The sequence below is a fragment of the Eptatretus burgeri genome, chromosome 2 (genome assembly GCF_056783735.1).
Source record: "Eptatretus burgeri isolate ZD-2024b chromosome 2, Ebu_testis_v1, whole genome shotgun sequence".
NCBI classification, from domain to species: Eukaryota; Metazoa; Chordata; class Myxini; order Myxiniformes; family Myxinidae; genus Eptatretus; species Eptatretus burgeri.
Genome location: NC_140962.1, coordinates 62084351 through 62099959, shown reverse-complemented (window position 1 = coordinate 62099959; position 15609 = coordinate 62084351). Strand labels below are relative to the sequence as shown.

Here is a 15609-nt window from a genome sequence, read left to right as displayed (position 1 = left end):
GTCATCTTTGCAGAGACTTTAGATATCCTTTTGGAAGCTCTCGAGGTGCTGAATGAGGAGTCGGAGCTGCTGGGATTACCGGTTTCCTGTGTCAAAACTAAGATCCAGGCTTTCAATGACGTCTTGGATACTGCTATCTTGTCTGTACCGTTCTGTTTGCCATGGACATGTGGCTCGTTTTCCTGATGCTGATCCTGCTCACCAGATTCTCTCAGCGAGGGAGTCTCGTGCGTGGAGGAGGCCAATGGGCTGACCACGTGCCTCGTGGTTGCAGCAGGTTGATCGGCATCTCAAGGAGATGGAGATATGCCAGGCATCTACTGAGGAGATGGCCAGACAGAGGCCCCTGGAGTACCGGCAGAAAGTGGACGCAGCGACGCGCTGCTCTGGCACATGCTCCCATACCTGACCTGATCTGGGGGAGTGTGTGGGGATTTGAAGGCTTGAATTGGGGGTGAGGGGTGGGGGGAGGGGCAGTAAGCAAAGATTGGACAGAGTTGGGAGAGGGAGGTTGAGGCTTGGGGGGGGAGGGGAGGGAGAGAATGGCACGCGATGGTGGGGAGATGGTGTCCCCTACTCGTGGTGACCTTTCACTCTGGAGCCACAGAGTAGAAAGAGCCGAAATGTCATCTGCCATCGGTGAAACTGTTGCACACATTTGGGGACATGGCTTTTGAGCCACTCAGGGACTGTCTTGCCAGCTGGTTCTGCAATTGGCCGTCCATTGCCTGTGGGCGATGGTGTCTTTTGATTCATCCCGCACTGTGGGGCGACCCTCATTAAAGTGTTTTGCCCTCAACTAGGGCTCCACAGCTCACTTCATCACCATGGCCTGCAGTCTTCTGGCCAAACAGCCCTTTGTTTACATCCTTTTAAAGCGCTTAGTGCCTTGGTAGTAACTTTGTGCACAAGTCCTCCACCTGGCCTCGCCTGTTTTGGAGGTATTCCACGATACAACATTTCCCTATTTTACTCTGTTGTTTATAATCACTGCCCCCATCAGTGCAGAAATTGCACATGACTTACCCCTGCTAGATCCCTAATACAGGAGTAATTCTACCCAACACAAGCACACAGTCCATACCATTCTTACCACATTTTATCTATAATAAAACATTCTGTCCATAAAGTCATGTTACCCCATGATTAGTTCGGAATTCACTGATGAGAAGGGATGTTGGGCAAGACGGATTGTCGTGTTGAAAGATACACTTGTATTGTGTGAACAGATCATCACACTATGTAATTATGTCCTATAGCTTTGATAAGATGAGTATGATGCCCTTGGAAAATATAGGACTGACTCTGTCCTTCGGGAGCAAATTTTTGTTGAGCAATGGCTCTGGCAGTTCAAAACATGATGAGCATCGACTTACCACAGGACCTTTTGTTTGTTTTTGTATACAGGGATAAAGCTCGTGGAATAGCTGGAACATTGAACATTGCAGGACGCAACATAACAAAAGGAACAGTAGAGAGAAGGGGAAACACCAACAGCAGAGTTGAAGGACAAAATAGAGGGAGACTTGGCCAAACAATGGGTGTGGGGAGGAATGAGGGTTAGGGGCGGACAGATGGGGTGGACAAGATGGATACAGAAGCAAACTCTCAGGAAGGAAGAACTGGAAATATGAAAGTAGGTGGGCTTCGGAGTTGGGGGGAAGGGGTGGTGGAGGTGAGTAGATATGATAAGGGGTGGTGGAGGTGACTTCTTTATGCAGAACTCTAGCCTTTGTCTTGGGATCATACAGATGCAACCATGAGTTGTGCTCTGTGATGACGTGCACAGAATGGTTAGGTGGTTATCTGCAGCAGCTTTAAATTTTCTGCACGTGTCAAGTCATTGCTGCTTTTGATTAACTGACATTTTATTGGGAACAAGGTGTGCAACACACAACACATTTTCAAATTTTCGGGAAGCTTTGACTGGCAGGAACCATTTGAAATGCTCCACATTACAGCAAAGATACTGATTGAATGAATGGTAGTTGTGACTGCAAGCAAGTTGTGAGAGGACTTGTGCAGTGTTTTAATGGCAGCTTATTGATGGCCATTCACTGCATGTGGCATCTTCAATGGGTTCACGAACTCTCGTGAAATTGACACACACACACACACACACACACACACACACACACACACACACACACACACACACACACACACACACACACACACAATCTGATCCATAGGCTGCAGTTAACACATGCAATGCCTCCGTTGCAGATTTGGCAGTTTGTGCGTAACACTTGATGATTGCAGTTGATCAAACTAACTTTTGTCGCTTCGCTCTGATGACTGATGAGTCGAATGGAGAGTGCCAAGTCTATTTTGTGCTGGTTTGCAACAATGTCATGTATTACTGACCAAGTGGCACATGCTTGCTATTGCATTGTAGTAACAACACCAGAACAGCACTCGCTGGAGCGCATACACCTCCGCCAGGCTGAACAGTTTACATTTCGTATCCCACTGATGGGCCAGATCTGCATCCAAACCTAAACCAAATATAATGGGCTTGTTCTTGTCACTTACACAAAACATCCACCACGTTTTGTCATAATCCGTCCACAACTTTTTCAAATATCGTGCAACGTTGTATATCGGTTTGGCCCCATCCCTCAATGATGAAGAATCACTTAAAAAATCTCGTGTGCAGATCCGGATCTTCATTAAAATGTAATCATTTTGTCCTTTTCAAACACCCAATGCGTCCACCAAATTTCGTCTGAATCTGTCCACAACTTTTTTAGATATTCTGCTCACAGACAGACAGACAGACAGACAGACAAACAGGGGTGAAAACAGAACCTCCATCCAGTCATAAAAACACACATCTGTTGCTATTCACTCATTCCAGGGCACATCTTGCAACATTTTCCTGTCATTAGGACAAATAAAGTCTTTACTTTCCTTGAAGAGATGCAGAATGACCTGTGTTAAGTAAAATGTAATACCTCCACAACGTCATCCCCCCTCCCCCCAATCAAACCAGTATATTTGATTTAGAAAATGTGACTATAGACCACTATAAATTAATACCAAGCCTTTTTTGGTCCGAGTCTTTCACGAACTGGCTGGTCAGGCTTGACGATCGACCCAAGATGCCATGAATTTGGAAGTTGGCAAGGGTGCCGACAAGAATTCACCGACTCTTCACGAATGGCACTGTGCGATCTTTTATAGCCACTCACAACCAGTGCTGGAAGATGAGTCTTCCAGCATGATGGTCTCCTCGTAGATGGTGCACATCGATTCCTCACCCTGCAGGTGAAATACCAAGACGATATTTTGTAGCTCGACCGAAATTCGAACGCAGGAAAGGAAACTCAGAGACAACTGCACATACCTTTCCACTATCCTGCCAGCCATAATCATTGTCCTGAGGATACCATGCTTTTAGCACCGACTGAAGCTCACAGCCAGTGGAAAGCTCCAGCAGACGTGCCTGCAAATCTTGTGGGAAAGGATGTGACCAGTGTCTGCGTCAAATTCAATGTGTCTCCCTTCTGTCATCTTCTCTTCTCCCTCATTCTTTAAATTAACAGTGAAGGTTTTTCTTGCTGCACACAGAAACGACCTGTCTAAAGCATAATTAATAGATTTATAATTGAGCTCGCAGGATACCCATCACACAGACAATCCTCCTTTATAAAGAGTAGAGATAAGAAAAGTATGACTCTTGACAACAACATGCAGATACACAGACAAACACAGAGCGAAGAGACTACACAAATGATAAAACAGGGTTAAGCATATTTGACTTGAACATAATGCACTTTTATGGTAAAAAAAACAAACAAAAAACAAAAAGAACCCCAAAAATTTATGGCTAAATTAGACGTAAACATATTATGGTTGAATTGGACAAATTTGTCAAACCATGCCCGAGGCCGGTTGGGTATGCTAAGCAAGCCATATGTCTTGCAGCATATCTAAAATCATGGGTGCTAGCCGCTAGGGGCAAACACACAATCAGGAACAGGCACGGATAACTTCGCCAAAATCCACATTCAAGGTGAAAACTGAATTTATGGTTAAATCAGATGTAAAGATGGCATGGTTACATTAGACAACTTTGCCGACTTGTGCTGACGTCTAATTGGGACGCAATGTTAAAGTTGGCTGCCCAGGGGCATGGTGTTAAAGTTAGTATGTATGTGGACTCACTCACTCACTGACAAAACACACACACCCACCACCCCTACTCCTTTCCTGATGGGTGAAACTAATAAGGAAGTCATCCAGGCTAGGCGTGTAATAATGTCTGCAACTTTCAGAGCTGGAACTCTTCTGTATGACTCTTGACAACAACATGCAGATACACAGACAAACACAGAGCGAAGAGACTACACAAATGATAAAACAGGGTTAAGCATATTTGACTTGAACATAATGCACTTTTATGGTAAAAAAACAAACAAAAAACAAAAAGAACCCCAAAAATTTATGGCTAAATTAGACGTAAACATATTATGGTTGAATTGGACAAATTTGTCAAACCATGCCCGAGGCCGGTTGGGTATGCTAAGCAAGCCATATGTCTTGCAGCATATCTAAAATCATGGGTGCTAGCCGCTAGGGGCAAACACACAATCAGGAACAGGCACGGATAACTTCGCCAAAATCCACATTCAAGGTGAAAACTGAATTTATGGTTAAATCAGATGTAAAGATGGCATGGTTACATTAGACAACTTTGCCGACTTGTGCTGACGTCTAATTGGGACGCAATGTTAAAGTTGGCTGCCCAGGGGCATGGTGTTAAAGTTAGTATGTATGTGGACTCACTCACTCACTGACAAAACACACACACCCACCACCCCTACTCCTTTCCTGATGGGTGAAACTAATAAGGAAGTCATCCAGGCTAGGTGTGTAATAATGTCTGCAACTTTCAGAGCTGGAACTCTTCTGCAAGTCCTGTTTTCTAGAAAGAAAAATCGATTTCATCGAATCTTGGATATTACTTTTGAGACACTGAACGATAAGATTCCGGCAAAAGACGATACGTGTAGATCAAGTTCACGATAACCTTGTACAGCAAACATATGAAGGAAACATCTAAAGTAAAATGTTTACTGACTGCATAGTTGTACAAAAACCCCCCCAAAAACAATGTATCAAATCACTCGCACACAAAAATATAAACCCTCTAGGTCTAGGTCACAAGATCGATCCTTCACCGTTATGGTGTTCTTTTCGCTTTTCAGATGTGGACTTCTCCTGTTGATGAGGACCTTCAGTCAGTCACAAATTTGCTTATTTTCCAATAAAAGTGTACCTGTAACCTTTACATATCCACCATATGATGAACATTGCACACAACACATTTTATGTAGTCATCTATGGCATTGCCCCCAACTCTGGCTGAGTCATACCAAAGACTCTAAATGCTGCTTCCTTCCTTGATGCTGAACACTTATTGAGGATAGAGCAAGGACAGACGACCTCATGTGTGATGTGAACATCACAAACTTTGATGGGTCGAATGGCCTCCTCCTGCAATGAAGTTCCTCATAAGGGAACTCATTATTAAATCAGGGCTAAATATGCAGATAATTATCAGCATCTTTGATGATCATGCTCCAATAATGACATAATGCTAACACACTTACTCAACCCTTGGCTCATTTTAAAATTCTAAACGGCTTTTCCACGGCACAGTTTGTTTGTGTGATGAGTAATGCTTCTGAATTCAATACCATTGAGTTTTGGAGAATGATCGACTGCGAAGGTAGGTAACTGACTGTGCGGTAGCCAGTGGGAGATATTTATAAATCAGTCATGCAAAAAATAAATGTGTCGCTTTGTGAACGTTAACTTAAAGTGCAGAACTTATCTACCGAGTCAGAATGTCACAGTGATTTTTACAACTGTTTCCATTAATTAATTAATTAATTTACAATGTTTGATTCTCATGGAGGAGCTGTTCGACAAATCATGCACAAAAATGCCGATGGAGACCTAAGACAACGCAACCAGTGACCTTGTGAGAAGTGATGGAACTTTTGGAGCACTCTGGGTGTCAGCTACTCCATGTTGTGACACAATCTCTGTCTTGTCTTTATGAGTACGAGTGCGTGCCCATACGTGCATGGCCGTACGTGCAAAAAAAAAAAAAACTTTCAAACCCCGTGCCAGAAACACCAACCACACAGGCCATTCCTTTGCTCTCGCGTGCCCGTACGTGCGTGGCCGTACTGCGTGCCCGGACAAAAAAAAACTTTCAAACAACTGCACAGGCCGTTCCTTCGCTCTCGTAAATGACAACTGGATTGAGGCATTGTGTTTATCTATAAATGCGCATAAGAAATCGAGAAATTATTAGAATACAGTAAGTCATCACTATCGGAAGTCCGTACGTTCTAACCCGTAATGGGGAACGTGCTCTAACTTGGCCATAACGTGGGAACCACTTGTCCGATTCATTTCAAACCTTGAAAAGGCAAACAAACAGAGATTGCTGGAATTATAGATAGAAGATAGATACTGTGGGTGCAAAACGCCAAGCAACGTGCCCTGTCATTGGTAACTGAGGTTCTCTTCCCCAACGGCCACGCCTACACAGCAACGTGTCCTGTCATTGGTAACTAAATGGCGCCCTTTCTCCAATGGCCACACCTATGCAGCAACGTGTCCTGTCACTGGTAACTAAATGGCGCCCTTTCTCCATCGGCCATGCCTACGCAGCAACGTGTCCTGTCATTGGTTTGGCAAATAAATGGCCATAACTTGGGAACCACTTGTCCGATTAATATCAAACCTTGAAAAGGCACATACTCAGGTCCCCAGCAATATACCTGGCAAGTTTCACCTGGCAAGTTTCAATTAGATCAGACCAGTGGTTGTCGAGAAACAGCGGTCACAGACAGACGCACACACTCACACATGCACAGATTGCTGGAATTGTAGATAGATGATTGTCTGTGAAACATATGTGATGTGAATATAATTTTATCTTTTAGGCCCACAGCATAAAGGCAGATGGACTAGCTTGATTCAAGTTCATGTTGACGCCATACTCCAAGGACACAATATCCAGCACCCCTGTCAGTAGTGCCGTAAGAGCAAATAAACCGGATGTGATGACTTGAGGAAACATATCCAGGGTGAGACAGCCCAGAGATGAGCACTAACCAATTGAAATATCATGCCGTGCCTCAACCGATATCCCACCTGAGTACTAACCAGGCTCGATTCTGCTTCCCAGATATGACGGGTTCAGGTGTGTTCAACTGGTAGACATGAAAAGCACTGGTCACTGGTCAGTACATCTCAAATCTACTACTACTTCCTTAATGGTCACAATTATTCTTACCTTCTTGTAGGTCAGGGGAGGGGGTACTTTGGCCAAAATCTTTCATAAACTGTCTGGCCAGGCCTGACGTTTGACTGGTGCAGATTTGAGCAGACATTTGTAATTTGTTTTGGATACAACATCAAGGCTCGTGGAAGAGCGAGAACAAAGAACAGATCTGGACAACAGAACAAAAGGAACAGCAGAAAGAGAAGGGGGAAACACCAACAGCAGGGTCGAGGGACAAAATAGATGGAGATGGACAAATGAGTGATGCGTCAGAATGAGGTGGAAGGGAGGATGCAGGTGGTGGATAAGATGTTTCCAGAAGCAAACTCTCAGGAAGGAAAAACTGCAAAGGAAAATTTGGTGGGAGGTGGTGGTTTAACGGGGGTAGAAAATATCATGGTTTTGGATGAGGGATGGTCTGAGATGGTGGTGAACAGCTGTCTTGAAGGCCGGGAGGGAAGAATGACAATGAAGAGAATGTGGAAGTTGGGTCCACAGATGGGGAAAAAAGGGGGAACTAATGAGTTGAGATGAGCAGTTATTCTGGATTTGGTAATTTCTCCAGAAGAAGGTGACAGGTGGACCTGTGAGCCCTGCAGAAACCTTGGGAGGACAAGGCACAGAGAGGAGAGAGGGTGCAAGACCAGAAAGGAGGCAGAAGAAGACAGAGAGACCATCAACCTGTCTGTAATGGTGAAGTGATAGACTTATAGACTTGAGCTTCAGCATGGGAGATTCCCATGATCTTGATGGCCTTGGCTTCCACAGCGTCAAGTTGAGCAAGATGTAAATCAGGGGAGCCAGCCCTGAGGGTAGAGCTGTATTCCATCAAGGTGCGGATGAAGGCCTTTTAGGTGGATAGGAGTTCAGGTGTGTCAAGGAAGGACTTTGTCAGGATTGAAAGACATACTGTATTCCAAGTGTTTGACCATCCTGTGATTTTATCAAGGTCTGAAGAGAGGGAATAGGCTGCAGCCTGCCTGTCTATCTTGAGGGTGAGGGATGTCCTCGCAAAGGGTGGAATCATCAGCAAATCGAGAAAGAAGATTTTCCATAGTCAGAAAGATCATTCATGAAGATTAAGAATAACATGGGGACTAGAACCGAACACTACTTTGGGGCCTCCAGCCTTGACAAGGAGAGGAGATGAAAGGATTTTGTTGAGAGCCACACGTTGTCTATGAGAGTAGATGAAGTCAGAAATCCAAGAGTGGTGTTGGCCTTGGATTCCATAGGCAGACAGTTTGGAGAGAAAGACTGTATCGAAAGCTCGAGATATGTCCAGAGAGATGGCCCTAATCTCATGTCCGACATTGAGGGCCTCCATACATTGTTGGGAGAGTAAAATCAGCATGTCCAAGGTAGTGTGGTGTGGTCGGAAAAAAGGAAGAATTTTATGTCAACTGCGATGATGGATTCCATGACTTTGCTGATTTGGAAGCAAGCTGATAGGTCGATTGTTGAAGGGATCGGTTTTTGCACCTTCTTTATGTTATACGATGATGTTTGTTGATTTCCAAGCAGATGCAAGATGACATATGGCAAATAACAGAGTGAAAAGGGCAGAGAAAGGATGTACAACAGCATCAGAGCAGGTTTTTAGGACAAGTGAGCTGATGTCATCCAGTGTAGTTACAGAATCAGAGTCGAGAGTCGCCGGAAACTTCTCCACCTTCTCAGGTGCAAAAGATACAGATTCCAGGAGCAATTGGGTGGACTGGCTTGGGTGGGTACAGAGAGTGAGGGGTTGGGGACACAAGATTATGAAGCAAACTTGTTCAGAATTTTGAGCAAGTTTCTACGATTTGTTCAGAGATTCAGTGATAACTCACCTACTCTTTGCGAAAGACACCACGGGATTATGAAGGTCCACCAGCTAATGCTGGAAGATGGGACACACAAGTTAATGTCCATTTAAGGTATGCTATACTTATGATGCAATATCATGCCTGGGAAGTACCAATCTGACAGTTCTGTTCGTGAATTGAACCTTGACTAGGCAGCTCATCCTCAACTGACTCGTAGAATTGTCAGTTTATCTCGAATGTCTTTCACATTTTTGACGTTGTATGGAAGAAATATAAATGAAGCCCGAGAAAATTTATATGACTGCAGTTTGACACACAATGTCAGGAAGTTATAAAAAGTAAGTTGGGTGATTTTTGTCAATGATGAATCATAATCAGAAAGTCTGTGGCCAAACACAGAAGACATGTCAACAAGGGAGATTGTACTTTAAAAAAATTGGTGAAATTAATCAAAATGTAAATACAGGATTAAAAACAACAGTTTAGGCAATTTCAGTCTGAATTTTTATCCAAGGTTACAGTGTTACTGATCATCCCTCCTGCTGTCTGTCACACTAAGAACAATGACATTACGATGTGACAGACAAATCATCCAGGTTTGTCAGGTCTGATCCTGGGGTCACAGAAAAACATCAAGAGTTGGCATGCAAGTATTTCCACCTGAACTCCAAGCTCATCACGATGCAGTCAATCCAGGTACAAAGCAAGCATTGGCTTTCTAGGTTCCAGCAGGTCAGCTAAAAATGGTGATTTCATTTATTAAATAATTAAACACCCATCTATCTATTACGTATGCAAATATGGCTGAATATAAACATGCAAAACATCTGTTTTTCATGCACGTTTATATCTGAACCTTCACTTTGGATGCCAGCATATGCCTCCACCATACAGGCTCGACCCTTGAACTCCAACCCTCTCCCACCAAGGATGACTGTCACACTGCAATAGCAATTAACAATTCACACTTAAACGCCGAAACGATAGCAGCTCGGTGATTGATTGTGAACAGGAGATGGAAGAGGGGAGATACATGAAGCTGAAAATATATTTATTTACTGCAAACGAATACAATACAGTAAAATCACTGAACATGTTGCTCAAGAATAAAAAGGAAAGGATGGCATTGCTAATGCGGGTGACAGTACCCAATGAGTTCAGCCTAAACAATGGGGAAGTTTCACAAAGTGACCAAGATCTGAAAAATGAAATGGATGGAGGCTGAGGAGTGCCAGCTCTACTCCTGATAGATAGTCTGAGCGAGACACTGGACGACGAGGGAAATATAGCAGATCCTCACTGAGATCTTGAAAACTATACAAGAAAATATTAGAAACAAACCTACTATTGGAGGCTGTCCAAGGTTCAGTGACAATTCTTAAAATAGTCCTTAAAACTAAGATATGAGAACAGAAAGTCCAAACATCCCAACTTGGGCCTCGAAATGTGATCTTGGTATAAAGAAGGGGATATAGTTTGGGTCCTGTGATGGTTACTCCACTTTATGACACCTTCAAAAGGAGAATAATACCAACATAAAATATTACAACCAAAAGGCGAAGAAATATCAATTATCTTGATAAGAAAGAAACTTCCCCGACCCCAGCCTCACTCCCGTCCTCCGATGCGTAGATAATAAATAGATTGGCTCTAATCGTATTTGAATGTAGTAAATGACGGACAGTATTTAAAATAAAATGTGAATGAAGAATTAAACTGCAATTCGAGATTGAATAGTCATTGGACAGTTTGACCATACAAGACAAATTTACAGAGGAAGGGACATGCGCAAACTGCACAACATAGGATGCACTGCAGTACGCGTTCTCGTAAACGACATACCCTGCGGTACGCGTTCTCGTACAGTACATACCCTGTTGTACACCTTCTTTTATACTACATACACTGCGGTACGCATTCTCGTATACTACATGCACTGCGGTACGCATTCTCGTATACTACATGCACTGCGGTATGCGTTCTCGTACACTACATACCCTGCGGTACGCATTCTCGTAGACTGCATACCCTGCGGTACGCGTTCTCGTAGACTGCAGGCACTGCGGTACGTGTTCTCATAGACTACATGCACTGCGGTATGCGTTCTCGTATACTACCTACACTGCGGTACACATTCTGGTAGACTACATAGTACAAAACCTGTGGTACGCGTTCTTGTATACTACATACCCTGTGGTACGCATTCTTGTAGACTACATACACTGCGGTACACATTCTCGTATAATACAGACACTGCGGTACACGTTCTCGTATAATACATGCACTGCGGTACACATTTGTCATTCTCGTGTACTACTTACACTGTGGTACGCATTCTCGTATACTACATGCACTGCGGTACACGTTCTCATATACTATATGCACTGCAATATGCGTTCTCGTATACTACATGCACAGGGGTACGCATTCTTGTATACTACATGCACTGCGGTACGCATTCTCGTGTACCACATGTACTGCGGTATGCATTCTCGTATACTACATACACTGCGGTACGCATTCTCCTATACTACATGCACTGCGGTACGCATTCTCCTATACTACATGCACTGCGGTGCGCATTCTCGTATACTACATGCACTGCGGTACGCATTCTCGTATACTACATACACTGCGGTACGCGTTGTCGTATACTACATGCACTGCGGTACGCGTTCATGTATACTACATGCACTGCGGTACGCATTCTCCTATACCACATGTATTGCGGTATGCATTCTCGTATACTACATACACTGCAGTACGCATTCTCCTATACTACATGCACTGTGGTACGCATTCTCCTATACTACATGCACTGCGGTGCGCATTCTCGTATACCACATGTATTGCGGTATGCATTCTCGTATACAAGCTACACTGCGGTACGCGTTGTCATATACTACATGCACCGCGGTATGCATTCTCGTATACTACATACACTGCGGTACGCGTTGTCGTATACTACATGCACTGCGGTAGGCGTTCTCAATATACTACATGCACTGCGGTACACGATCTCTTATATGACATACACTGTGATACGCGTCCTCGTATACTACATACACTGCGGTACGTGTGCTCGTATGCCATATTCACTGTGGTACATGTACTTGATTACTAGATACACTGCAGTACATGTACTCGTATATTATCTCCACTGTGGTACATGTACTTGTTTACTATGTACATTGTGGTACATGTACTCGTGTACTATATGCACTGTGGTACATGCACTCGTATATCATATACAATGTGGTACATGTACTCGTATACTATATACACTGTGGTATAGGTCCTCGTATAACATGTACACTGTGGGACATGTACTCGTATCCTATATAAATTGTGGTACAGGTACTCACATACTATATATACTGCAGTGCACGTACTCGTATACTATGTACACTGTGGTATGCATACTCATTTATTATATATACTGTGGGACACGTGCTCGTATACTATGTACAATATGGTACATGTACTCGTATATTATACACACTATGGTACATGTACTCATATATTATACACACTATGGTACATGTACTCATATATTATATACACTGCGGTACGCATTCTTGTGTACTACATACACTGCGGAACGCATTCTCTGAAACCACATGCACTGCGGTACGCATTCTTGTATACTACATGCACTGCGGTACGCATTCTCGAATTCTACATACACTGTGGTACGCATTCTCATATACTACATACACTGCAGTACGCATTCTCGTATACTACATGCACTGCGGTATGCATTCTCGTATACAACATACACTGCGGTACACATTCTTGTATACTACATACACTGCGGTACGCGTTGTCGTATACTACATGCACTGCGGTACGCATTCTCGTATACAACATACACTGCGGTACACATTCTCGTATGCTACATACCTTGCGGTATGCATTCTCTTATACTACATACACTACGGTACGCATTCTCGTATACCACATACACTGCGGTACGCGTTGTCGTATACTACATGCACTGTGGTAGGCGTTCTCAACATACTACATGTACTGCGGTACACGTTCTCGTATACTACATACACTGTGATATGCGTTCTCTTATACTACATACACTGTGGTACGTGTACTCGTATACTACATACACTGTGGTATGTGTGCTCATATACCATATACACTATGGTACATGTATTTGTATACTAGATACACTGTGGTACATGTACTCGTATACTACATACACTGTGGTATGTGTGCTCATATACCATATACACTATGGTACATGTATTTGTATACTAGATACACTGCGGTACATGTACTCGTATATTATATACATTGTGGTACATGTACTCGTGTACTGTATGCACTGTGGTACATGCACTTATATATCACATATACTGTGGTATAGGTCCTCGTATATATACACTGTGGTATAGGTCCTCGTATATCATATACACTGTGGTACATGTACTCGTATCCTATATAAATTGTGGTACAGGTACTCACATACTATATATACTGCAGTGCACGTACTCGTATACTATGTACACTGTGGTGTGCATACTCATATACCATATACACTGTGGTACATGCAATCATATATTATATACACTGTGAGACACGTGCTTGTATACTATGTACACTGTGGTACATGTACTCGTATACTATATACACTGTGGTATAGGTCCTCGTATATCATATACACTGTGGTACATGTACTCGTATCCTATATATATTGTGGTACTGTTACTCACATACTATATATACTGTAGTGTACGTACTCGTATACTATGTACACTGTGGTACATGTACTCTTATACGATATACCCTGTGTTACATTTACTCGTATACTATATACACTGTGGCACATGTACTCATATACTATATACATTGTGGCACATGCACTTGTATATCATATACACTATGGTACATGTACTCGTATACTATGTACACAGTGGTACATGTACTCATATACTATATACAGTGTGGTACATGTACTCGTATACTATATACACTGTGGCACATGTACTCATATACTCTATATATTGTGGCACGTGCACTTATATATCATATACAGTGTGGTACATGTACTCGTATACTATGTACACTGTGGTACGTCGAAGTATTGTTGTTCTAAAGTAGTCCCATGCACAAAGAGGGATAAACTAGTTCATGGAATTGCAAAACGCTGCACATATATATATATATATATATATATATATATATATATATATATATATATATATATATATATATATATATATATATATATATATATATATATATATATATATATATATATATATATATATACATACATACACACACACATATACATATACATATACATATCTCGAAGAAATTTGAGCATTTGTTCCTATTTACAGGTGGATAATTATATGCAAATTTATGCGGTTAAATGGGATGGTGCATGCACAGCGTGCCTTACCTAGTCGTCTCAGGTGCGTTTAAACTTGGTATGCAAACCGACGCTTTTTGGTGCATGGTACGAACACGACTGATGGACACGGGTTGGTCCAAATCTGCAGCAATAATGGACCGGGTTCCGACACGCATGGACACCGCGTACAGACCCAGCGGATTCCGGATATCAAAATACCTTACTTGGGTTCGAGGCTGGAGATCGGCCAGGATGCATTCGCTTTGCTTTTCCAATGCTCCGAACGGGCCCTTTCGGGAGATCCTCCCACCCCTACACGGGGCAGATCCCCAAGGGACACCCTTCGCTCGGAGCTCGATGAACGACCAGGGCGTCTCTGACTCGCTGGGCTCACAAACTGCGATAGGTACGCAGAGTAACCATCCCCATTGACATTAATTAGAGCAGTACGCATCCCGCCACCTGGACCAGTGGTGGTATCTAAATGCGGAATACACCGAGAACGAGCTCCGTCGTGACCATATAAAGGAAACACTGCCCTGACCCTCGCTCGTCGGCTCCCAGCAGTGCTTGATGTATCCCATAATAATTTTGCGATAAAGATGTTCCCAGGCAGAGATGCACCTCCAGCACACAAATCGGCTTAATTGGCACACGGTCAGCATCTCCTCTCATCGCATTCATGCTGATCTGCTGCATCCGTAACCTTCCTGAACGTCTGCCGAAAAAAAAGGCCGTTCACATATTATGTATGGAACGAAACGAACGTGATTGGGGGTGTTGGTCGGAAGAAAAAACACAGGAGAAAAATAAATTTCAGAAAAGGAATGTGAAACGAGAAGATCTAAATGAAAATGGAATGTAAAGGGAGGGTAATGGAGGTTAGGAGGAGGGGGTGAAGAAAAGGGATAATGGTTGATGACGGAGGAGCAAGGGGTTGGGAGCAAATTGGGGTGCATGGGACACATGGGAAAGAGGAAGAGCTTGCACATGGTTCCATGTTTGCGTCCGTGATATGTAGATGATGCAAAAGGGCACTGTTATTGTTTTGTCTTTTCATGTTACTTATCCATATAATTTCCATTGAAATCTCACCACAAGTTTCATCTCACTAATAC

At 43.1% G+C, this 15609-nt stretch overlaps 1 protein-coding gene across 4 annotated transcripts in view; it reads right to left on the bottom strand.

The window, feature by feature from the left end:
- LOC147032158 (ankyrin repeat and SOCS box protein 2-like) overlaps window positions 1-15609 on the bottom strand; it is an 80710-nt gene that overhangs the window by 46185 nt on the left and 18916 nt on the right. Inside the window, exons 1-2 of one of the 4 annotated variants that reach the window (XM_085869508.1) lie at window positions 14716-15271; window positions 14540-14608 (exon numbers count right to left, since the gene is read on the bottom strand). The exons of 1 other annotated variant lie outside the window; for it this stretch is intronic. In XM_085869508.1, the coding sequence (XP_085725634.1) occupies window positions 14540-14608; window positions 14716-14945 (299 nt within the window). In that variant the 5' untranslated portion in view covers window positions 14946-15271. Of the gene's footprint in view, window positions 1-14539; window positions 14634-14715; window positions 15272-15609 lie in introns of those variants that run through there. 2 more of the 4 variants (XM_085869511.1, XM_085869509.1) reach the window with 2 other exon arrangements.